We start from the raw sequence: 26,642 nt of genomic DNA on the forward strand, positions 1-26,642 counted from the left end.
GGAAACAAGCTTCAAACAAGAAGTAAAGCACAGTTTCAGCAGATTGCAACGCTGACTGTTTATTTAGGCAAACAGGCTAAATTAAGTCATTTCTCTTTTATGCAGTTGTTTGATTGTTGCTTGTTGCTTGTTTCGTTCCGTTGCAACACAAAACCGCTGCTTATTACTCGCCAGCAAAGTACATGAAAATACATGACCAACCAAACAGGTTTCGTCCTCTGTGGTGCGCGTTACAGTTTGACGTCTAATTTGTGAATGAATCGTTCCTTTGAGTCATATAATTTTAATGAATCAATTGAACCACTTCACAAAACAAGACTTACACGAATCGAACTGAATCGGTCCGAGCGCTTTTACTGAACCGTGACTGTTTTCTGATTTTGGGCGGAATAATAAACATCACACTATCATACTATACAAAGATATGAAATTTGATTAAGAGCAATATGGCAGCCTACTATTATTCTATTCGAAATTCAGCCCTTCTCTAAGAGCGTGTATCACGTTGGGATGACGCTCATTTTTTAAGCGGTTCAATAAAACGAGCTGTTCGAAAGAACCGACTCGTGGATATGAGTCGGACTTTCCAGCACCAATTCAGGCAGCATTACTCACAGCATTACTAAACTGTGATGATGGGGAGGTGTTGTGTGTCACTTTATCAACTCAGTGCGCGGAACACAAAACCACGAGCTTTTCACCAGAAATCATTTACTTAAAGTCTACATGATCTTCGATAAATTGCACATCGTGCCGCGAGAAAGAAACCAACGTTAGTAAGAAGGAGAATAAGCGCAAACTGAGCGACGGTCAACGCCGTATGTGTGGAAGAAGAAAGAAGAATATCGGTCCGTTTACTATTTGTTGACACTCCGTGAGGAGTTGTTGAGATCGCTTGCGACCAACCATGGAAGAAGTGATACGGAGATTTATTTCCTGATACTGCGATAAGCGTTTTCTACATAAATGTGAGTGCACCTGAGAGTTTATGCTTATATATACCGAGAACCAGAATATTCAAGCTCAAAACAAATCCTCGTGTGTCTATCGACGTTATACAGACCAGGCATTACAACTTTGCCGTGCTTTACATTGCTTTACATTAGCATTAGCAAATCTGTCCTCTGTTTTTCTGTTCTACTTGAAGGGACACGATGTTACAAGCCTCCGCCGTGGTCGTCTGGGAATGGCTCAGCGAGCACGGGCGCTGGCGGCCGTACAGCCCGACCGTGTCTCACCACATAGAGGAGGTGATAAGAAGCGATCCCCGCGGCGGAAGCGTCGTTCTAGGCCGAGCCGACAGCCGCCTGTCGCCCTACATCATCGATCTACACTCCATGCATCAGTTCAGACAGGACACCGGTAAGATGAAAACCAGCGGCGCACCATTACACCTGTGGCAAGCCATTCTAACATTCATTCTTTACAACGAACTAGTTTCTATTTTATGAATTTATCTATTATATTACTTGTGACTAGTATCTTGTATTGAAATGCCTTCGTCAAGCATTCATTGTATACTAGTAGAACTTATTTTACTGCTAGTCACGATCCCAGCATTGACAACTAAAATCCTAGTCTTATTAGTAACATTACATTTAACATTATCAGCAAGATTGAACTGTATGTAACACTTTACAATAAGGTTCAATTTGTTAACATCAGTTAATGTATTAACTAACATGAACTAACCATGAGCAATACATTTGTTACTGTATTTGTTAGTCTTTGTTAACGTTTGTTAATAAAAATACAGCTGTTCATTGTTTGTTGATGTTACTTCCCAGTGCATTAACTAATGTTAACAAATACAACTTTTTCATATCAATAATTTATTATACTGAAATGAACATGAACAAAGATTAATAAATGCTGTAGAAGAGCAGTTCATTATTTGTAAACTAATGTAGTTAACTAATGAAACCTTATTGTAAAGTGTTATCAGAAATGTTACTAGTACCATTTGGGAATGGATACTAGCATCTCATAAACTGGTACTAGTAAAACTGGAATAGATACTAGTAACTTGAAATTACTAGTAACCAAACCACAAGTGCTAGTACCTAATGAACAAAACTGTAATAGAATCCAGTGACAATTAGAATACATACTAGTCAAAACTGAACCACAGATTCCCATGTACATTTAGAAATGTGTTATAACTAACAATGGGTTAGTTAGTTGACACTATTGTGATTATGAGTAGTAGCAAAAGAATGAGTGCTAGTATCTCTTGGTGAAACTAAAGAAGATTCTAGTCATGATTGGGTTACTTGCTAGCAATTAAAAAAAAGTACTAGTAACAGATAATTGTAAGTTGTTTTATGGAATAATTGTTAAAATGTCTTGACAGTTAAGTGCCTCTCAGGTATGGTTCAAGCAATGATATATTGATAAAAAGTGTTTGGCAAATATTTAATTTTTAACATGATGTAATATGACTTCAAAGCACATCTTTCAGTCTGCATTCAGTGATTTTGATGAAATGTTGTTCACACCTATTTTTTAACACGCATCTACTTACACGTATGCACTCATTTGAGTTTAAACCACATTGAACTACTATGTCTACTTTCCACTCAGGAAGCTGTTGTTTTGGACGGATATACATTGGTGGCAAAAAGTATTTAAATATATATGCCACACTTAAAATGTCTTCGCATTAAATAGCAAAATATGAGACCAAGTGACATTTTTAGCATAAACATGCAATATATGTTGTACAATTTAAAATAGAAAAGTCAATTTATTTTTCAAAATTAAGATAAAAGATTGCAATACATCTTTAGTGAAATTCATACATTTTCCAATGTGTCCAAACACTTTTTTGAGGCCACTGTATGACTGGACAAAGGGAGGGAGGGAGTGAGATAAAAGAGGTACAAAAAAACAGACATAACACTACCCTTGTTTTCTTGTACATTTTCCACAAGCACATTATCATGGTCTGTTAGTCTGGCCTTGCAAAATCACACAATTTTAGTCAGACTGAGGCCTTGGTATGTAAGAGGACACAGATTAAAGTTACTCAGAGTGATTGCAAATTCTTGAAGCAAAACTGCCTATTAATCCCCATAGACAAAGGGCATTTGTGTTGATCTAGTTCATAAGAGAGAAAAAAACACATAATTGCACCAGCCTACAGTGAATAATGGTTTAGAGATACACACCCAGGCAGCTCCCCAAAATGATCTTTTTACTAACACCCAAATCATGTTTGAAACTCAACTTGAAACTTTTTTTCTCAGGTAATGTTTTGTAACCAAACATCCATGACATGAGGTTAGTGACATTCACAACCCTCATCGCTCTGTCAAGACTTGCCCTAAAAAACCTGCAAACTAACTTGCTAAGTCACACTTACACATTGTGGAGTGAAGTTCCATAAAGCACTACCTAGGGAAATGAGCACACTTCCAAGTGAAAGAACGAAACTATAAAGATAGATTGCGGAGAGATGGGGAGCGGTTGCTATTGTGCAACAGGCTAGGATGTAGTTTCATAAACTCTGGGCCCAGGGGTGCTGTCAGTTACTCTGTTTTCCATTGCAGACTGGAGATTAGTTTAACACACACACACACACACACACACACACGTATCGGGCAGGATTGTGTTTTTCTTCCAATCTTTTCATCCAATGACTCTCACATGGTTAGGCTAAAGAGTTGAAGGGAATGTTATAATTTCTTTCAAGCTGACCATTTTGTGAATCATTTCTGTTGGTATCACTCCCTCCTTCCCATAAACACACATTACTTCACACTCATTTTTCAGTCTTCAGTGTCACATGATCCTTCAGAAATCATTCTAATATGATGATTTGCTGCTCAAGAAACATTTCTTACTATTATCTATATGTTGAAAACATGTTTGTTGCTGATGCTTTGATGAATAGAAAGTTCAAACGAATAGCATTTATTTAAAAATAATAAGAATAATTTTGTAACATTATACATGTTACTGTCACTTTTAAGGTGTCCTTTATAAATAAAAGTATATATTTTTTTAAATCTCACTTAACCCAAACCTTTGAATGGTAGTGTTAGTGTATCATGGTTTCCACAAAAACATAAAGCAACAACATTGATAATTAAAAGAAATGTTTCTTAAACACCAAACCAGCATATTAGAATGATTTCCGAAGGATCGTGTGATCATATAAACCAGGGATGGGCAACTTCGGTCCTGGAGGGCCACTGTCCTACAGAGTTTAGCTTCAACCCTAATCAAACACACCTGAACAAGCTAATCAAGGTCCTCAGGATTACTAGAAAATTACAGGCAGGTGATTTTTTCAGGGTTGGAGCTAAACTCTGTAGGACAGTGGCCCTCCAGGACTGAAGTTGCCCATCCCTGATATAAACTGAAGACTGGAGTAATGATGCTGAAAATTCAGCTTTGCCATCACAGAAATAAATGACATTTTAGAGTACTGTATATTAAAATAGAAAACGGTTCTTTAAAATGGTAATAATATCACAGATAAATCAGTTAAAAAAAAATCATCAAATACATGCAGCCTTGGTTAAGCTTGAGAGACTCCTTTAAAAAATCTTTGACTGACTGAATGACAGAAATCTAGAAATATGAACAGAAAATACTTCAGCTCAGAAAATCTAAAAGAGAGTGTTTAAGAAAGAGCTAAATTGTCCCCCAAAATTGCTATCCATCGGTGATCATATTTAATCAAATACTACAGAGGCGGTATAATCCTCTACATAAGACACGTCAGTGTTTCCCCTGGGATTTTTTTTCAGGGTGGGTGGTACTACTAGTGTACTCGCGGAGCAGGTGTGTTACGGAAACGTGGTGTCATTTTTTTTGTAATCAAAAAGCATGTCTAATTAATTGAAATCATGAAACAATTATTAAACTTATACAACATTTAAAAAACAAATTCTATGATTTTTTTTCCCCCACAGAAATTCAGTGTTGTATTTTTTCTGGTAATCAAAACAATGGTAGGAGAAACACTGCAGGTGTCAGATGGAATCATTTTTGCATTTATAATTCATTGCATTTATTGTATTTTATAAATTAGAAAAAAAAAATTAGAAAAGAAAGGGGAATAAAGTTTTTAGTTTGAAAGAGGGAAGGGGAATGAAAATTGTGGCAATGGTGGAAGCACAGAGCCAGCAACAATGGAACAGATGGACGGTCTCTGTACACCTGCTGTATAGGGCTTTGTGCCGCTGCAAAGGTCCTGGGATCCTTAACCCAATGTCACAGTTTATGATCTGCTGAAGCACAGCCTTTTACTCCCACTCACATACTAGCACAAGCTTGCAAACTTAAGTGCAGGCTGTATGATTGGCATGTGAAAGTGGACATGGCCATCTGTTGCTCTGGCCGTAATGTTGAGAGGAGGCACAGTATTATAGTTTTATCTGGACTATCAGCTATATTGAACTGAAACTGTAGTTTTAACTAACAATTTTGGTGCATCACAATCAATACTGACAGATCCTGATGGAATCATTGACTTAATGATGTATATAATGAGGTTTTCTTTTGTAATAGACTACTAGAGTACATGTTGAACTTTAAAAAAATATTTTATTTTATTTTTTTAAAAAATATTTTATTTTTTTCCAAGTGTGGCTAAAAAAATCTAGCATTTGTCTGTGCAGAAGAATATGACAATTGTCCAATGTAAGTTTATAATGAAGTGCGGATTGCCTTGTTGGGCAACTAATGGGAGTGGCACACCATGTTGCTTGCAGTGCAGGTGGGGTTGAAAAACTTAAATTAGATTAATAGGTAGAATAATCAGATTTAGTCAAAAAAAATGTATCCCAATTAATCCCAAGTAATTATTGTTATTTTTTTTAATTTTTTTTCTTCAAAAGTGTAATGCAAAAAATCGGCACATGCAAATAAACTACCATTCAAATGTTTGGGGTCAAAGATGTTTTTTGTTTTTTTTAAAGAAATTAATTTTTTTTTTATCCAGCAATGATGTATTAAATTGATCAAAGGGGCAGCAAATCAGCATAATACAATGATTTCTGGATCATGTGACACTGAAGACTGGAGTAAAAAAACTCAAGATCCTGATCTGATCCCAGCCGATTCAAACGTTCCCTAAAAGTTTGCTCCAAAATCTAAACACTTTTGAACTACCATTTGTCTGTGGCGATTACGCAATAAGTAGGCATGCTCTGGGGCTCTGCCTTTGACAAGAAAATTTCAGGCCATCAAGGTCAGACGTCTACACGTAAAAACATGAACACTAGAGAGCTGAAGAATCATGTGACACTGAAGACTAGAGAAATGGCTGCTAAAAAATCAGCTTTGCCATTACAGGAATACATTAAATTTTCCCCTGAACACATCACACTGTCTAAAAGCAAGATTCATAATATTCAAAAAGAGATACATAATATCAGTGGACCTGCCTTCAGACATATATGGTACTCGCATGCAGTTAAATACCACACAATCCCACAATACATGTGTTTATCATTAGCTTGACTGTATAATTCAGTGAAATGACGTCTCACAAGCAGCAAAAGAAAAAAAGCATTGGCAAATAGTTATCTATTCATCTGTTAACAAAAGACATTGTTTCATTCATGTACAATAGAGCCGAGAGGGCATGACTGTGATTGAGGCACAGAGCTGGTAAAGTGAGTTCAAACGCAATAAAGGATGATCAAAGCATACTGATGTCTTGCTTTACTCCACCTCATTTCTGGAACATGCTTTATAAAGTTCCATAATGTCTACTACAGAATCATGCAACACATTAAGTGTTTTGTACCATTTGAAGGTCTAGTAGGTGTATATGGATGTTAAAAAGAGAATATGTCCTTTCACAAGTTTTATGGCTTCTATTCCCAGTTCTCCTCTTGTGCTAAAGTTTATGCCTCAGTGGGTCTTTTGTGCTCAGTGGCTTTTGCTTTATGCTCAAATCTATCTATTCACATGGGTTTTTGCTTTCTGTTTGTGTGTCCCAGCAGCCAGCACTACGTCATGAATTCCTAAATGCATTTTGTGCATTAGCTAAATGGATATTGCATGTGTTACTGCTTTAAATTTGAGAAAGAATTATTACTCTAAACACTCAAGATCCTGATCTGATCAGTCTTACTGGAGAGAATGCAAACTTATTTCTGCTCCGATGAATGGGTTTAAATTCAAAGGATGCGCAAAGCACAACAATAGGCATTCAGTCGGTATAATGGAGGATTGAATGCTTATATTGGAGACATTGGACATTAACCGAAAGTGACGCTGCTTCTTTTTTTCATGTTTTATGCTGTAAAGCTGCTTGCTTTAAAGCAACCTGTTGTATAAAGTTCTATATAAATAAACATAATGTGACTTGACTGGAGTGCCAAATTACAGAGCTGGTGCAAAAACATCCAATTCTCTATGATCCAATTCTCTTTAGTTATTGAGAGAAAAAGCGTGCAGTACATGTTTACATATTATATATATCTAAATACCGCTCACAGCAGGCGGCGTCAGGATTCTCGTTTACTGTTTACTGCTGCTCAGGTATTTCAAACTTCTTTTTTCCCCAAAGCGATGAACAAAAAACAAAAAAAGATGAGTATATTGGTGCCTTTAGATGCGTAACGTTGACTGGCTGCCTCTCTTGTAAGAAAAGAATAAAATCTCTTTTATTATATTTGATCTATAACCCTTTTGTTTACCTCCTCAGGTACGTTAAGACCAGTGCGACGGAGTTTCTATGACCCCACCTCAGCGCCAGGCCAAGGTTGGATATGGGAGTGGGAAAATGATGCAGGTTCCTGGACAGCCTTTGACATGGAGGTGAGCATTGCCTTGCAAGCGGCACGGGACCGACAGCAACCCTGGCTGGACCTGACATCGTTGGGCTTTTGCTACTTTGTGGACTTCCAGACCATGACCCAGATTAACAGGCAAACGCAGCGGCAGAGACGCATCCAGAGACGCTCAGACATGGTTTACCCACTAGTTACTGGGCCACTGCCTAAAAATTCACTGGCTTGGGGTACTGGCTCAGGGACTGGAGGCATAGCTAGAAGGGTTACATCAGGTGGAGGATCAACCGGGGCTCTTCTTGGGGTAGGCGTTTCTGGTTCTACCTTGAGTAGAAAAGGAAGTGCAGTTTACCCAAGCGGGACACTTTCGGTATCATCTCTTGCTCCTCTCGGACAGCCCTGTACCTGCCAGCAGTGCATGCTGGTGTTGAGTGTAAAGGCAAATGGCACTGCCTCACAGACACTAGGACGTGCAACAAAGCCAAACAGTCCAAAAGCCAGCTTTGGGACACTTCCATCCTCCTCTGTTTTAAACTCGTATTCTCATACACTACCACATGGAACATCTTTAAAATCCATGCCCTCGGAAGAAGCCAAGAATTCTGCTGTTTTTGATCAGTCGTTGTCCCTTCTCACAACGGCCACTGCCAATCTCTCAATCTCCTCTAGCCGCCCAACGCCTTCATCTTTGCCCCCAACTCTGCCATCACAGAATCAGCAGCCTCCATCCACCCCAAGCTTATCATCTTCAGCAACATTTGTGCCAACTGCCATACTTGTTAACACGTCAACAAGTTCCACACCATCCACAGTTTTCACATCATCTTCAACAACGTTGGCCTCTCAGTGCTCCGCTGCCTGTGCTGCCCCTATACCACCTCGTGCCAGTCTGGCAGGGCTTAGTCGACCTGCTTTGCAGAGAATTGCCATGGCACAGTCACGGGCACTTATTGCCTCTGGGTAAGAAAAGGCATTTTACCTGTTTTAGCAGTTTCATATACAATACCATTACAGTACCATCAGTAAGATTTTTTGGAAGAAATTAATACTTAAGCAAGGATAAATTAAATTAAATTAAATTGATGGTTTCCACAAAAATGTTAAGCAGCCACAACTGTTTCAAACATTGATCAGAAGAAGAAATGTTACATATTATTAAGCATATCAGAATGATTTCTGAAGGATCATGTAACACTAAAGACTGGAGTAATGATGCTGAAAATTCAGCTTTGCGTCACAGGAATAAAATACATTTTAAATGTATGCAAACAGTTATTTTAAATTAATAATAAAAAAAACGACTAATATTATATTTAGATTTATTACATGGACACTTAAGCCACACTTTAATTGCTGTAGATGACAAAATATAAAAGCAACAATATTCTATTCTATTCTATTCTATTCTATTCTATTCTATTCTATTATTATTAAAACAATAAATAAACTGTTCATAATTGAACACTTTATTGATGTTATTGTGTTCCACTGACAACCAGAACTGACAGCTTGAAAGCGGCCAAAGAAAAACCTGTGGTTACTCTTTCGATACTGGTCCCAAATCGATACTTTTAAAACGGTACCGGTGCCTGAACCGATACTTAAAAAAAAAAAAAGAGCTTCAAAACGATGGTGAATGACATTAAAAAAACTGTTTTTTTATTGAAAAAAATTAAATAAAAAATTCTTAAAATTGAATAAATATTTTTTTTTAAGTATATAAATATTAGTCCAAATACAAACCACAAATTTACATAATAAATTCTCAATAAAACCTTAAGCCACCTAACAATAATTTAACACTAAAAAACACTACGGTCGCCTACTAATAACAGCAAAGTCTGTGTTCTTGGTATGCTACAAACCAGATTTAAATTTCAGCAATCCTTTTCAAATTGTTTGCCTTCTCTGGCAAAATACGATACCTACCTGACTTATTGCATGTCCTGCACAAGGTGAGCGTTATTTTTGAACGCATCACCTTAAATTCCGTGATGCAAAACCCATCGTGGAAGAACGCCGTCATATTTACAACTGGATTTCAAAAGTATGTGAAGTTCGCCGCTCTATTGTTGCACTAAACTTGCACAACTTTCTTGAATGAATAATTTTTAGATGTATACGCCGGTCTGTTATTGTAGAGACGTCGACACATTTTCACACTAAACATGACACGGAACAAAACCAACGATGATTGGTTGCGTTACATGTCAGTCAGTCTTTGGCTGATATTTTTTATTCTTAAATACATAAGTGAATGTGTTTTGTCCTTTATAATGATCATTCATGTTAGTTGATCTATAACGCACAATGGGCGCCATGTTAGTTGGCTAAGCACCGCAGTTCAGTGAATTTTATCTAATCTGTCAACACGTCAGTTCACCCACTTCTCCCGAAATACTTTAAAGTGGCTGGTGAAGTGTGAGAAGAATAGAATAAATTATATAGTTACCTACTCAACGTGTATCTTAACATGTCATCAATTTATAATTGAAAGGATTGTTATTGCCGCTTCCATAGCGATCAGTGTGTATTTTACAAACTATAAATGTTGTTTTGCTAATAATTTATGTGTTTTTGAATGTCTGAAACCTAAAATACCTGACGTGGTTGAAAACCCAGAATAATTGTGATAGGCTAAATAACAGCGCTGAGCGCGTCTGTCTCTGGAGCGCCAGCCAACGCGCGAACGCAGATTTGAATTTAGAAGTTGATGATCACACGATCTGAACGTTCTAATCACACTAATCGTACGCTTGTACGACTAATCGTACAACGATCGTACGCGTCAAAGGGTTAACTAGCGATCACATGCCGTGATGATGCTTGCGTCCGTTTCGGAGAACCACTGCAAATATTTCAGTCGACAGCTGAGGCATTTAAGTGGCACCGAAATCTGCGTTTTGATTCGGTCCGGTTACATACCGGTTACTTGGGTACCGTTTCCATATCGGTGCCCAACCCTAGTTAGGAAAACTTTGTGAACTTTAAGAAACGGACTTAATCGACTAAAATCACCAGTGTATTAGGCCTATATAATTTAGGTGTCAGCCTCACTCATGTATGAGTGTGTTCATGTTTTTCCCCCTCCTCTGTGTAGGAGCGTGTTTCTCACGTTTCTCACACTGCTAAATCATCCATGTCTGCTCTGTTTGATGACCATCTGGGGACAGAATGGTCTTATTCGTTCCATCCCCACCCCCTTTATATCTATAGCTGTTTCTGTGGCTTTTTCCTCAGCTCTCAGTGGTGATTTCGTGTTCACGCTGGGTTTCTGCAGCAACCTTTGTTGACATGACATGGGCTGGTCTGCATTAGCAACACAATGCTGTCTCACTAAAGCATTTGACATAGTAGAGTGTGTGTGCATGTCTATGTTAGGAAGGAGTTGGGGTAACGAGCAAAAGGTTTTGACATTGAATGTAGTAACAATGGTGTCCCAGTATTTCCTGAAACATTAGATGTGACTTTTGGTGATGAAGGTTTGGAGCGTAGCTAGGGTGGATTGAAGTGCTGGACGCCTTTGAGAATAAACTATGTGTAGATGCAGCCAGAGGTAGAATTGGAGTATTTTTACTCTTTTTCATCTTATTTTGAATACAAATTGTACCTAGGCTAGATTGTAAAGCAATTACAAAAGAAACTATCATCCCACACAGGTGTAGTGACATACATGTGTGCAAATGCAGGAGAACATTGTGAGTCTGGTGCTCTTTCTAATGGAATGTTCTGCCTCAGACATGAAGCCATCTGGAGTCATAGAGCAGCAGTTGTTGAGCATGTGTGTGAGAGAAAACAAAGAGACAAGTCTGTTGTAGAGGCAAGATCAAGGGTCAGTGGAGGTCAAAAGCTTCCCCATTGGCCCTATCCAAACAGCAACCTTCCCATGTCTGACACTTCTGTTTTTCAATGGAAAACAAAACAGGAATATAAATAAAATGTACTGCTGCAGTGTTGATGATTGGCTAAAATGCATTAGTAACCTGTCATCTCATCATTTTAAGCAAACACTCCACAAGTCCTTCTTTTACCGCTTAACCACTTCAGCATATTTGGTTCAGTTTTCACTTTCGTGTGAAAAACATCATATGTTGCAAATAGTGTGCCTTAAACAGAACTTCCATTCAAGAGAAAAAATGTGGCAGTAGTGGTGTTTTATTTTTTTAGTATTATTGTGGTGTTGTTGATTACAGATTCACCTGTCCCTAAATGTCAAACCGCAGCTCTTTTTTTGTTTCTATGTCAACTGACGTATCTTTTGCTGGTATCAGAACGTATTGTTATTTGAGTTTCGGAAGGAAGGGAAGGGAGCATGACAATGAGGATATGTAACCGTAAACGAGGGCATTGCTATTTAGGTCAGCTATGTACCTGTTACACTTGAAATTAAGCTATTCAAATATAATTCTAAATCACACATTTTGCATTTTTATGCACAGACAAACAGGAAGAATGTAGAAGAGTGGTTTTCAACCAGGGGGCCTCAACAAATTTCCATGGGGGACTCCAGATGACTTAAAATTATTTAAAATAAGACAAAACAAGCATTAAAATTGGCTAAAACAAACAAGATATTTCTTAATATTTGGTTGTTTTTATAATGGATATACATCTATTTAGTTATGCAGATTTTCTACCGCTTTTCTTTTACATGGATGCCTGTTCATCTTGAAGTAAAAGTGAAATCCTGTTCCTTCATATTGAACCATTGACTGTTAATCTCAAAATGTTTTATGTTTTCTGACTACAAACATTAGAGACGTGCCTGTGTGCATTTGTAAATGTATTGTGAGTCTGTCGCCATCTGGAAAATAAAGTGTTATGCTGCGTTCACATTACCGGTGACTTTGTCACTGCATGTTACCAGTGGCTGGCGGTGAGGTCGCTAGTGGGTATTCCCACTACTGGTTGCCTGCCTAGAAAAAATTGTGAATGACACTCACAGATGTTACTCCATGTTGTAACCATTCAGTATTCTTGCCGCTACAAACAAACATTTTGGCAGGAAAAAACACCACAGATATATCATAAATTATAGAAAAGTTGCTGACTTCTCCATCTTGCTTCTGACTTCACTCCTATTGGTTGTCACTCCCGAAAGTCGCTCTTCATTTGCATAAAGTTAAACATATCTCAACTTTGTCGTGTTGCTGGACATGCCTACATCCTGTCGCTGGAAATCGCCAGCCCTCTATTAAAATGAATGGGATCGTGTCGCTGGTAGCGAGAACACGGCTTTAGACTTATTATCAGTTAGGAAGATCAATACAGACAGACAGACCCAGTAACAGCTGTGACAGGAACAAACACACTTTGCTACATTCATTCACATTTTTAATCAATTTACGTACAGACACAGCACCCCCATCTACCTTCCAGTAAAAGGAGATAAGAAAATGAGCGTGGGAAAACACTACAGACAAGACCATTGAGGCTGTGAAGAGGGAAGTAAAATGGCTGTATATTAGAGTTGCTTTCTTTTTTCCCCATTTTTCACACTGATTTGACCAAAAATATGCTTATATATAAGAGTAAAATAGTAATTTGATACTTACGTACATTCAGCTAGATATCATATAACTGTTGATGTTGGAAGAAGAACAATGGTTTATGTGCATGCTAGTCGTTAAACAAGAACTTCACGTTGAACTTTTGAAATTTAATAGGTTGCAAGAAAATAGGTAATGAAGAAACTGGTAGAATGTCTGTTATATTTTTACACAACATTTCAGAATCATCTTACAGAAGAAAGTTCAGAGGAAGTTAACACTGAATTAGAGCTGTCAATTGTCACTACACGATTATCGTGTCTAAAAGAATTCATGATAACAATATTATCGCAATATCTACTGATATTTTGATGATTTATCTTAAACTGTTTATTTATTTATTTTTTACTGGTGCTGTATATTATCAATTGTGTAATATTAACATGATATAATAGAAAATTTTCTGAAACATCACTATATTGCGACACCTCTACTATGAATGAAATCTTCAAGTTCAAGAGGGGAAAATACTGCAGTTTTGAAGTTTGTAGGTTTAACATGTCCATTGCTTTTATGAAACAAATTGTTGTCTCTTAAAGTCAGCATGAAATGGAATCTGTGATGTGTATCTGAGTGAAATGGCTTCTCATATGAATTTTTTTATTGATTTTTGGATTGATTTTGGATTGTCTAATGCTCTGATCTCATGTGAGTGATGTTAAATAATTAGTCTGGTAAATTACTTAATCTGTTGGTTTGACCCTTTGGTAAGAGTTGCATTTTGGAGATACAGGAGAACATTCTGTAAGGCAGCAGTCAGCAGTGTGTCCACTGGCCTTATAGAGCTTTTTTTTTTCTCCTAGGGTACCGACAGTACCAGTGAAGAATCTTAATGGCTCCAGCCCTGTCCATCCGGCATTAGCTGGTAGGAAAACAAGACACATTCTTAATACACTATCAGTAATTGTTTAAAATAAAAATGATAAACTGGCAATACATTTCACATGTGCATTATGATGCATTGCAGGTATTACTGGTATTCTGATGAGTGCAGCAGGACTACCTGTATGTTTGACCCGTCCACCAAAACTGGTTCTGCATCCTCCACCTGTCAGCAAGAGTGACATCAGACCAATTCCTGGCATCGGGAACTGTTGCCGCAAGACCACCAAGAAACAAGCCCGCAAAGGTGAGAATACATGTACTTACTGACATATTCACAGAGAAATACATTGTACTGCAGTGCTGCATAAGTTTGTTTCTGAAATTTGATATTGAGGAAGCAAGGACCAAAATCCCTAAGGAAGTTTTCCTGCACCTTGTCTTGCTTGGAATGACAGATTTAGACTTGAGGCAACTACTGAAATGCAGTGGCCACCAATCACTACCAGCTGTTCCCATCGATTGTCACTCTGCAGATTTATACACACAACAAATGAAATTTGAAATCTCATACTGCATACTTAAACATAATTGATTTGTTTTCCAGGTAAAACACCCGAGGAAGTGGTAAAGAGGTACTTACAGAAGGTCAGGAATTCACCAGAAGAAGTAAGACATCCTTATTATTTTATTTCCTTAATCTCTACGTGTGATCTAAACCTCTTCTGTTAACCCAGACCTAGGAGATATCTGAGCTGCTAGCAAAGGGTGCATACAGGGCAAATAGTGCTGTATATGTGTGGTTTTGCAGATCCTCTGGGAAACATAAAGAGACTGGAAAAGTGTATTTTTCAAAACCGAATCAGTTTATTTCAGAATGAATTTATTTTACCTTAAAAAATTCTCTCAAATCGTAACTCTGCACACACACACACATTGGCCCTCATTTATCAAAAGTGCATACACCAAATTTCCAGCGTACACCTGGCGTACACCCAAAACCACGGTGACTTTGAGATTTATCAATATGGACGTTGGCGTACGGCACGCTCAAATCCTACGCCAGCTCAGGAGGTGGTGTACGCACGTTTTGAGTTAGTGCGGAAATGCGCAGAAAAACAATTCCTAACACCACAAAACGCACTGACAAACTAAAAGATATGATATATTATGACCCACTGTAAAAAAAACAACAGCATAGTAATTATAAACTTCAGTGTTTATTTTTGTGCAACATGGACTTCAGTGTTTAATTTGTGTGACTTTACCAAAGCATTTGATTTGTAGGCATATGTATTCCTTCAGTTGCGAGCCTGTGCGCTTTACCTGACGTTTCAAGCCTTGTTTATACTTTCGCCTGGCTCCGCAGCGCGAGTCTCCGCAGACTGCGCGCGCACCTCCCCAAACGGACGAGGCGTTTATACTCGACGCGCTCGCCGTTGTACTATTCTTTGAAACGATGGTGAGGCCATCGTTTGCGCACGGACTGGGTTCAGTAATGAAAGGCTTTCAATGACCAAAAAATAATTCAGACTGACAAAATAATAAAAATGACATTCTTCTTCTTTTAAATAATAATAATGATAATAATACAAATAATAATAATAACGACATTCTTCTTCTAAATAACAATAAGCGTCATTAATAATAAAAATCATAATAATAATAATAATAATAATAATATTATTACAAATTGTCATGCAATTATTAATGTGAATGAATGGTACTCCACATCACATCATCATCACTATTGTACACCCCAATACATGTGATGTGATACGAAATGAAATGCTAATTGTTTCAAAACACGTGCTGTAAAATAATGCATTGTGATAGGTCATTTGCTCATCCACGTTTCTCTTCTTTGCCGTCTTCCGTGTGTCCATGGCGTAAAATGAGGGCGTGGGGGAAGTGGAGACTTGAATATATAGGGGCGTGTTATTCTAATGACGATCGTTTTCAGCCGCGGCATTTATCAAGGGCAGGTATTGCGTACACCTGGATTTCAAAGGTACGCACAGCTTCATAAATCAGACGGTGAGAGGAGTGTAAGCATAATCTTACGTCAACATATACGCCCGTTTCTACGCAAGAATGATAAATGAGGGCCATTGTGTTTTCGTGTTTTATGGGGACTTTCCATTGACAGAATGATTTTTTATACTGTATAAACTATATATTCTATCCTCTTACACTAACCCTACCCCTAAACATACCCATCACAGATTTAGGCGTTTTTACATTTTCAAAAAACATCACTGAGTATGATTTTAAAGCTGTTTTTCTCAAAGGGACCAAAAATGTCCATCATTGCCATCTTTGTGGGGACTTTTTCTCCCCATAATGTAGGGTTTACCAGGCCACACACTCACACACACAAATAATATTCAACTAACCATGTAATTGTGGCTAGTTAGAACTGTTGCAATAAGTGTTTTTTCTTTAAATTAAAGATTTTGGGCAAAATAATTCTACAGTATTTTGGTGTAAATTCATTAGTCATACTTTAATAAAAATGTATAAAACAGAATTGTTCTAAATTTAACAAAACCTCACAGGTGTAATCATTCTAAATATCACCAGTTAACAATTGAATAATTCTAATAAAAATATATTAAAAAATATATTCTGCTTTACCCAGATACTTGCATTACACTCAAGTTAAGCATTATGTACTATATAGCAAAACTCAACTTCTCGATTGTTATATTGTTGAAATATGTAAACTATATTATCACCCTGCCATATATTGAAAAGTTGCATGTATAGTACATCCTACTTTATCTGCATACTCGCGTAAACAAATATATACTATATTGTTATGTTCCATCCAGTCTAGGACAGGGGTAGCAACATTAAAGTTAAAGATAACTAAAGCATTAACATAAAAACAAAAGTTTGGATCCAAAAGTGTCACACCAAAAACAAAAGAAATATGGTACAACAAGGTTTATTGGAGTAAATAATACTCCAAGTGTATACAAGAAATATGGTACACAAGGTTTATTCCTACAAGTGTAGGAAGTGTAAAATAACTTCAGATTTTCCCAGATTTGAACAGAATACCTCTAACTATAGGGACCCAATCTACACTTACCTTAAGGAAAGAAAAGGAAATAAATAGTTCCCTGACTCCCTCTCTACTTTAAACAGGAGAAAACCATAGTACCGGTATTACAAAAATATAAATGGAACCCACTCCCTAGAACTTCCAAGTTTGTTCTATATACAATATTTACAAAAGAAACATCAGATCAACAGTTTAACAACAACTGGGTTCAGCAAATAAAAGGTGTCTAAATCAACGTAAAACTGTTTATACAAGCTTTTAACAACCAAAAGAAATAAAATGAGAAAGTTTTGTAAAAAATCACAACAGGTTAGCAACTGATAGGATAAGTAAAATAAGCTTTGCAATAATTCACAACAGAACAGCAGCAGTAATGTACATCAACAACAAACAAAGCAAACCAGCAGAAAACAAGCCTTGGTTCAGTGGAGATCAGTGAGGCTTAAAGGGTTAGTTCACCCAAAAATGAAAATTCTGTCAGCTATTACACTACGTGAAAAAACTCGAGGCCCAGAGGGAAGGAAATGAATAGTGGAATAAAGTCGTTATTTTTGTTTGTTTTTTGCGCACAAAAAGTATTCTCATCGCTTTATAAACTTAAGATTGAGCCACTGTAGTCACTTGGACTATATTAACGATGTCTTTAATGCATTTTCTGGGCCAGCAAGTTATAACGTCTTTAGAAGCCTATGGAGGAGTGAGCCAGCTCTCAGATTTAATCAAAAATATCTTAATTTGTGTTCTGAAGATGAACGAAGGTCTTACGGGGTTGGAACAACATGAGGGTGAGTAATTACTGACAGAATTTTCATTTTTGGGTAAACTAACCCTTCAATACACTCTCCATCCTCACCTGGCTTTACCTGCACAGAAGGAGGAGGCAGAAAAACGACCACTACTGCCACCTAGTGGCCTGACACACATGATGTTCAAAAATATAAAATAAAACAAATTACACCGTAGGACATAACAATATTGCAAATCTCAGCATGGTTGTTTCACAGCTCTATAAATAAAGTTGCTTGTATATTTCATCTAACTTTTCCTTCATGCATGCAGTATACTCACATGAAGTGATATTATATAGCAAATCTCAACTGCTTGATTGCTTGTCATTGCAAAATTTTTATTATTGCCCAGCTCTTATATAAAGTTGAATATACAAGTATGTTCAGCTTTATCCACTTAATGGCAAGCATATTTAGTCGCATAATGTAAACTTGACCACGACGCACAGCTCTAATCTGCTAAATGTGACTATAATGTATGAAGATATTAAGATATTACAAACATTAACATTATATGCACTGTGAAAAGCATAAATAAATTTTACTTGACTTAATAGCTAGCTAAATTCGGTTGATTGTCATGTCAACCTTTAACAAAACTATGCGAGTTAAAAACCTGACCCAGACTACATTAGATATAGGTTTATATGCTACCAGGATAAAAAAAAAAAAATGTTACGATGTCGTTTGTGTGGTAATTTATTGGTTGCCAAAATCTTGAAACCATTGAAATTCAAGAGACCTTTAGAAACCAAACACTCCCAACTAATAAAAAGACCACACTTTGGACATAATATGACTGGCTGGATATAAAATTTAGCATCTTATTGGCTAAAGGAGGATGTAAAAAAAAAAACATTTATGTAAACTAATAAAATCCATTTCTTAACCTTTTATATCTACATGTTGGCTAATGACGTTCTATATCAGCATTGTGTATTTCTTTCAGGATTGCACTATCTGTATGGAGACTCTGTTGGGACCCTCTGGGTATAAAGGTCCTGGTGTAGCGAGTGTTTCACGTGCTGAGTCCGTCGGACGACTGGCGCAATGTGGGCATCTTTATCACCTACAATGCCTAGTGGCCATGTACAACAATGGCAACAAAGATGGCAGCCTGCAGTGTCCCACATGCAAGACAATATATGGAGTTAAGACAGGAAACCAGCCACCCGGTAAGATGGAGTACCATGTCATCCCGCACTCACTTCCAGGATACCCAGACTGCAAAACCATTCGCATCATCTACAACATACCTCCCGGGATACAGGTATAACTACATCACATAATTATATATATCAAATTATGTGTGTATATATATATATATATATATATATATATATATATATATATATATATATATATATATATATAATGCATCTTTGTTGCATTTACACTTGGCCTGCATGCCATCATTATCATATTTGATAAAATATCTTCTCTCTTGTCTCTCTCAAGGGTCCTGAGCATCCAAATCCAAGGAAGCCTTTCACTGCAAGAGGATTTCCCCGTCATTGTTATCTCCCAGACAATGAAAAAGGACGCAAGGTAAGTCCTCCTACCATACAGAGCATAAGAAAAAAACTTCACCTTCTACACTACCGTTCAAAAGTTTGTGGTTTGTACAATTTCTTTACATATTTTATTTTTTATTTGTTCAAAACACAGTAAAAACAGTAATATTGTGACACATTATTACAATTTCAAATAACTGTTTTCTATTTTGATATATTTTTAAATGTAATTTATTCCTGTGATGGCAAAGCTAAATTTTCAGCATCATTACTCCAGTCTTCAGTGTCTCATGATCCTTCAGAAATCATTCTAATATGATGATTTTCTGCTCAAGAAAAATTTCTTGCTATTATCAATGTTGAAAACAGTTGTGCTGCTTAATATTTTTGTGGAAATCATGATACATTTTTTCAGGATTCTTTGATCAATAAGAAGTTCAAAAGTTCAAAAAGAAGATGGCACAGTGTTTTTATGACAGTGTTGTCAAATATCTATTCCGAAGCTGTAGGGGGAGCTCTATAGAGAAACCCGCGAGCAAAAAGCGAAATTGCCAAAACTGCATAGCACCGCTTTAACCTTCCTAATGCATTTGGGTTCGTTTTGACCAGGCGGTCAGGGTTTCATATTATTTTGAAGGTACCCCCGGGAGCCGCCATTGGCTAACAAGCCTTCACCTGCTGTTAGCATCCCATTGACTCCCATTCATTTTGGCGTCACTTTGACAGCGAATAACTTTACATCTGAGGCGTTTAAAGACTCCATTTGTCCATTGTTTATTTCTAAAGAAACACGACAATGTATAAAAGGCTCCATTACCTTGTATCTTACGTTATGGCCCCGTAGAAGCAGTTTTTGTAAAAGTAGGCTAACGATTGCGTCATAACTACGCGACTCTCTGGAAATTACCGTAGAGACAGGAAGAGAAGCTCGCAATCAATCGGGGGGACGTGGAGGCATAAAGTCCGATAAAGTAAAGGGAGAAGCCCATAGAGAGTCAAGACGTTGCTCCTGCTCCTAGCTCATGGACAGCTCCTACTCACACTCTCCGTCTCTGCGAGATTCGGAAGGGAATGGTTCAGATTTCGCTTGGCACGGCTACTAGAAAACTTACAACTGTCAGGCAGGCTGCTCACGTCACATCCACGTCGTCAAGCTCAGTTTGAGTCTGCGCAGTACGCTCGGCAATCAGGAAGTGACTGCTTCTAATGTGCTTCAACTTCTCTCCGTTGAAACCTATGGGGTCGCTGTGTCCAGTTTATATACTGTCTATGGTTTTGACCCAGACAGGATACATAAACATTTCTGTTTTTATTACAAAAATGAAACTGGATATGCATTAAGACTTTCAAAATACACATCATTTATTTATTTGTTTGTTTATTTATTTCAGATTTTTATTATTATTTTTAATGTAAGATAGAAACATTTAAACTAAATTGTTACACTTTTTGCTGGTCCGTTTTCACCTTAAAGTGAACTGTGGCTGTACACAAGAAATATTGACAAATTAAATTAATGTCTGTTTGTAGATCAAAAGTTAATAGACTAAATGGTCTAAATTTGATAAAGGAAATACAGTAGGTTTGGAAAAAGGAGAGGTCCACATTTTACTCTGCTGCCACCTATTGATGAACCACTGCAGCATGATAAAGAGATAAAGACTGTTTATCATCTTTTTTTTGTTTATGCAAGTAAAATGAATATATTTTGTTTGAAAACATTTCAGGGTAATATTGATGTTGTTTTGTTAGAAAAAGAATTAGTAGTTTTGAGCTGTCATGAGTTGTAAGTTAAAAGGAATTTAATTAAATCCATTGAAGTCAATGGAGTTAATACTGGTAATTCTCACATGTTGTTATACATTTCATATAATGATATACTCAAATAAAATTTCTCATAAATATTGTAAAATGCTGTTAAAACAAATGCACCAAAAAGGGCCTTAGAACACATTAAGATTCAGTGTAGGTCTATTTGTTATTTAAGGTTTCCAATGATATCAATATGTTGTCCGGTTCTTAGGTGTTGAGGCTTTTGTTGGTGGCGTGGGACCGACGGCTGATCTTCTCCGTGGGAACCTCCAGCACCACTGGAGAATCAGACACTGTCATCTGGAATGAGGTCCATCACAAGACAGAATTTGGCTCCAATCTTACTGGACATGGCTTTCCAGATTCTGGCTATCTTGCCAATGTACTAGAGGAGCTTAAAGCCCAGGGCATCACTGAAGATGAGGAACAGCAGCTGTGAGAGGATGTGCTCGCTCGATGGTAGTGAAAGAAAAAGGATGGTAATAGATGGTGTGCATTTGAAATAGGGAGCACAGAAATATGTGATTTAATATGAAAATAACTAATGTGACCAATTGGTACAGATAACTGTGTGAATTAGCACAGAGGTACAAGTCGGTGTGTATTCTCTAATCTCAATACGAAGTACTTGGGCATGAAGTAACACAACTAAGATGATATTTGGTTAAAGGTGAAAGACAGGTTTGAAGGAAAAAAAGGATACAAAGGAAAGTGTGACGAGCAGAAATGGGAAGTGGAGGGGAATTGTGATGTAGAAAAATGAGGGAATAGAAAGACTATGAAAATGCTGGTTAATGAAGCAGCAGAGATGTTTTATTTGCTTAAGTTATGTTGCAGTGTGAGTTTGTGTAAGTTGTGTAAAACAGTCAACTCTTGTACCTCTACTAACTGGAAGTTGTTTACTAGAACTGAGAAGTACAGTTTGCATATGAATGTTTGTATTATCATGCATCATTCCTTGTGTTCAAAATGTATTGAGAACTTATACTATTTTTGTACAGATGATGGTGTGTGCATAAGATTCAGATTTCTGTTTTTGTCAGATTTAAGTCAAAATAGAGCAGAAATTTAAATGTCAAATTGATTTCAAAATGAGTTTAATGGAAACATTGAATTGATTTATGCTAGTTTAAATGAAGCACGAGAACCCTAACTAATTGTTCTTCAGATAATGTAAAAGTACTTGATATGCTCATTAAGAAAAAAGATGTCTGCAATGTATATTATAGTTATATATTATCAAATATCACCTTTTCATGGTACAAAAAAACAATTTGGGGGTTTAAGCTAAGAGGTGCTGCTTAACTACGAATACAATGAAAAAATAAATATGTTCAGCTTTAATACAGAAGAATAAGCAAATGAATAAAGATTGAGCTGGATACAGTGAAATGACAAGCACTTCATAGATCCCTAGGGGTCAGTTTAGTAATCGTTTGCCAAAATGAATTTCGCAAACTCAACATATTTTGAATAAATATGATTTAGCTCTTTTTAACTGTTCTTTCCTGACATGTACCCTGTTTTTAGGCCAGTCTCTATGTTAGGTCAATTATTGACCTGTTTTATAATGATCCACTTCTAATAACCTAAAGAACATGCCATTGTTTGGCATGTGTGTATCTGTGCACGTGGATTCTTGCGTGTGTGAGCCCATGCATCATTTGTATGCTTGCATTTGTGCGTGATTAAATAGAAGAGTGTATGCTATGCATCCACCACCCAGAGGTACGGTGTGTTACTCATCTGTTTAATTTTCTTCATGTATTTCTCTTTTACATTGATGTTTTCTTCTATTTTCATAGTTTACAATATTTTAGGAATGTTTCATATTGAGAATTTTTATACTTAAAGGTGAGCCTCAACTGTTTTTGGTTTCTATTTTCCTTCCTACACAATAAATGCCATTTTTGATCATATGAATTGTAGAGATTTCTCAAGTTGTGAAAAAAAGACCCAGCAACTTCCCCCTTCATTAAGATAAGATGATCTAAAAAAATAATAATAATAATTTTTAAATATGCAAATTCTTAAGAGTCTAAGATCATTATCGCAGTGATTATTGTTTCTATATTGTTATATGCTTGTCAACTGTTCTAACCATAATTGATGGAGTGTGTAGCTTTTCATTTCTGAAACAACCATGTTGGAAACACATCATGGCCATATTTCAGGCTGACAATGTCAAGATTCATCAGGCTCAAATTGTGAAAGAATGATTGAGACGGAGCATGAAGAATCATTTTCTCACATGAACTGCCACCTCTGAGTCCAGACTTTCAATGATTCATTGAAAGTTTTTGGGTTGTGCTGGAGGACACTTTACAGAGTGCTTGACCCTTGCATTGTCAATACAAGATCTTGACCAAAAATGTATGCACCTCTTGATGGAAATAAATGTTGTAATGTTATTTCTATAAAGAGGTGCTTACATTTTTGGTCAAGATCTTGTGTACACACACACACACATATATACCATTTATATATATTAGGGTGGCCCTTATTGGGGGTAAAAAAGATGTATTGGGAATGTTAACCTCTCACCCCCTCATTTGTTTCTCCACTAGAAGTAGGCTACGTAATGTATGCAAAATACCATCCAGATCATTTGTCATTTAAGGTATGTTCAATGCATCTTTTTATCAACAGTTCTAAACAGTATCAAAATAGGGTTCTTTGGCTTGTAACAATAGCATAACCCCTTTTGGTGCTAAATAGAACCCTTTTTATAAGGTTCCATAAAGAACACATTAATACATAACAATTGACATTGAACATGATATAGATGTAATGAAGACCAAATTCCAGTGAAATATCTTCAAGGGTAACTAAACCCTAAAGCAACTTTTTTTAGTTAATGATCTGTAAGACTGGGGCTTTATTAATGCTGTTCATTGATTCAAGTATTTTTTTTTTTACATTTGGGTTTAAAGTGTTTTAATTCTATGGTGTAAAAAAACCTCTAAGTGCTGCCCTCTTCAGGTTGAACGGTGGCTACTGCAGTTGAATTTTCCTATTGGAAGTTGTGGTACCCTGTGACGTCAGAGGCTACCAACTAACCACGCCCTTGCCTACAGAGAGACGCGTCTCAGATGCACGTTAAACTGTGATTAAATTAAATAAAAAAAGCGATCAAAGAATGCTCCCTTTCCAATTGCCCAATCTGTCAATCAAACAGCAGGAGTTTATCTGGACACTTGCCAAAACTCGTAATCAATCATCACAAAATCATGACGCTGTTACAATATACAGTACAACGAAGCTTTTACTCTATTTACATCGTGTTTGCATTATTATTTGGTGAAAGCCATGTGTAATTTCATTCTCGATCAACAGACTGTCTGTCATCTGCTCAATGCTCATCACTGCAACCTTTCATGTGATGGGAATAGATAATTATGATCAATACTTTTTTCACGATTCTTTAATCTCGATAGCTGTTATAGTAAAAACGTAGTAAATGTTTTAGAGAGAGTTCCACATGTAATACTAGCTATTTCATATGCAAACATGTCAGCCAATCACAGCAGTGGGCGTTTACACTGAAGTCTCACAGCAGACATGCCCCTTAAAACAGAGCGTTCAAATCAGAGGCTAAAATCAGGCTTGGAAAAATGGCTTAAATAAATTATGACAATTTTTGATGTTAAAATCATAGTAGCATTATACAGTGTGTGCAGAATTGTTAGGCACGTTGATTTTCTGATCATATTTTATTTCCAGGAACATTTAGCCAATTCCAAACCATATTAATCTTAATAACTACTATTAATTTTGTATTTAATCATATATAAGTGATATATAATTGTTCATGAAGGCTGGAAATGAAAAATGCCTTATTTTAAGGTGTGCAGAATTATTAGGCAAGTTTTCTTTTTCAGATAAAATAAGCCAAAAAAGAGATTTAACTAAGGCTGAAAAGTAAAAAATTATTAAATCCCCATGAGAAGCAGGGTCAGACAAAAACAGGTGGAGAAGAAAAAACACATGTTAACTGCAAAAGAATGAAGAATTAAGGTGAAGAATTAAGTGTGAAACCATCAGGAACCCTTTAGTCTTCAGCGCCACCATTTTCCAGAGCTGCAACCTACCTGGAGTCTCCAGAAGAGCAAGGTGTCAGGGTCTCAGAGACTTAGGTTAGGTAAAGAATCCTAAAAAATGACCCCCCTCTTAATAAGAATCACAAGCTGAAGTGTTGTGAAATACATGAAGACTGTTTTTTTTATAGGCTTTATAGACAGACAGATTGAGAGTGACTCTTGAAGGACCAGCACCACATCCTCTTCTACCACTGTTTGAAGAATTCATCTTCCAGAATACGTTTTAATAAGTTTTGTGAGTTAATTTTTAGTCCATCTCTGCAAAACGGACTTCAGGGTAGGAGATGGACTAAAAATAAACTCACAAAACTTATTAAAACGTATTCTGGAAGATGAATTCTTCAAATAGTGGTAGAAGAGGATGTGGTGCTGGCCCTTCAAGAGTCACTCTCAATCTGTCTGTCTATAAAGCCTATAAAAAAACACTCTTCATGTATTTTATTACACTTCAGCTTGTGACTCTTATTAAGTGGGGGTCATTTTTTAGGATTCTTTGCCTAACCTAAGTCTCTGAGACCCTGACACCTTGCACTTCTGGAGACTCCAGGTTGGTTGCAGTTCTGGAAAATGGTGGCGCTGGAGACTAAAGGGTTCCTGATGGTTTCACACTTAATTCTTCACCTTAATTCTTAATTTTTTTGCAGTTAACATGTGTCTTTTCTTCTCCACCTGTTTTTGTCTGACCCTGCTGACCCAATGAGTATTTCACTGTCCAATGGTCATGCCTTAACTGCAATCTCTAGTATTGCATTAGTTTTGCATTCTTCTCATGGGGATTTAATAATTTTTTACTTTTCAGCCTTAGTTAAATCTCTTTTTTGGCTTATTTTATCTGAAAAAGAAAACTTGCCTAATAATTCTGCACACCTAAAAATAAGGCATTTTTCATTTCCAGCCTTCATGAACAATTATATATCACTTATAAATGATTAAATACAAAATTAATAGTAGTTATTAAGATTAATATGGTTTGGAATTGGCAAAATGTTCCTGGGAATAAAATATGATCAGAAAATCAACGTGCCTAATAATTCTGCACGGCCTGTAAGGGCACCCCAGGAAACATTATAAAATAATAAAATAATCCAGTCTATGACTCCTTTAAAGCCACACCGCGGACTTTGTGACCTAAAGAGTTGACGCATACGAGTTATTTTAAATGATTCCTCAGGCCAATATACAGCGTTTGACACTATTAATGCTCCGAGCGGGGCTGCCCTCTTGAAATACCGC

General features: G+C 36.8%; 1 protein-coding gene across 1 annotated transcript; it reads left to right on the top strand.

Annotated features, from left to right (window-relative positions):
• The first annotated feature begins 574 nt into the window (after positions 1–574).
• dtx4b (deltex 4, E3 ubiquitin ligase b) lies at positions 575–23,228 on the top strand. Its single transcript, XM_084107208.1, has 9 exons — positions 575–968; positions 1,148–1,362; positions 7,670–8,714; positions 14,107–14,168; positions 14,271–14,432; positions 14,733–14,794; positions 18,933–19,253; positions 19,442–19,531; positions 21,521–23,228. Coding segments are annotated over exons 1-9 (2,187 nt in total). The 5' UTR covers positions 575–966; the 3' UTR covers positions 21,749–23,228.
• The last annotated feature ends 3,414 nt before the right edge of the window (positions 23,229–26,642 follow it).

Source organism: Abramis brama, assembly GCF_963993115.1.
Source record: "Abramis brama genome assembly, chromosome: 2".
NCBI classification, from domain to species: domain Eukaryota; kingdom Metazoa; phylum Chordata; class Actinopteri; order Cypriniformes; family Leuciscidae; genus Abramis; species Abramis brama.

Excerpts from the sequence above, each read along its gene's own strand:
- dtx4b (XM_084107208.1), top strand. Across the intron at positions 8,715-14,106 it reads CGGGCACTTATTGCCTCTGG|GGTACCGACAGTACCAGTGA; the intron begins GTAAGAAAAGGC and ends TTTTTCTCCTAG. Across the intron at positions 19,254-19,441 it reads ACATACCTCCCGGGATACAG|GGTCCTGAGCATCCAAATCC; the intron begins GTATAACTACAT and ends GTCTCTCTCAAG.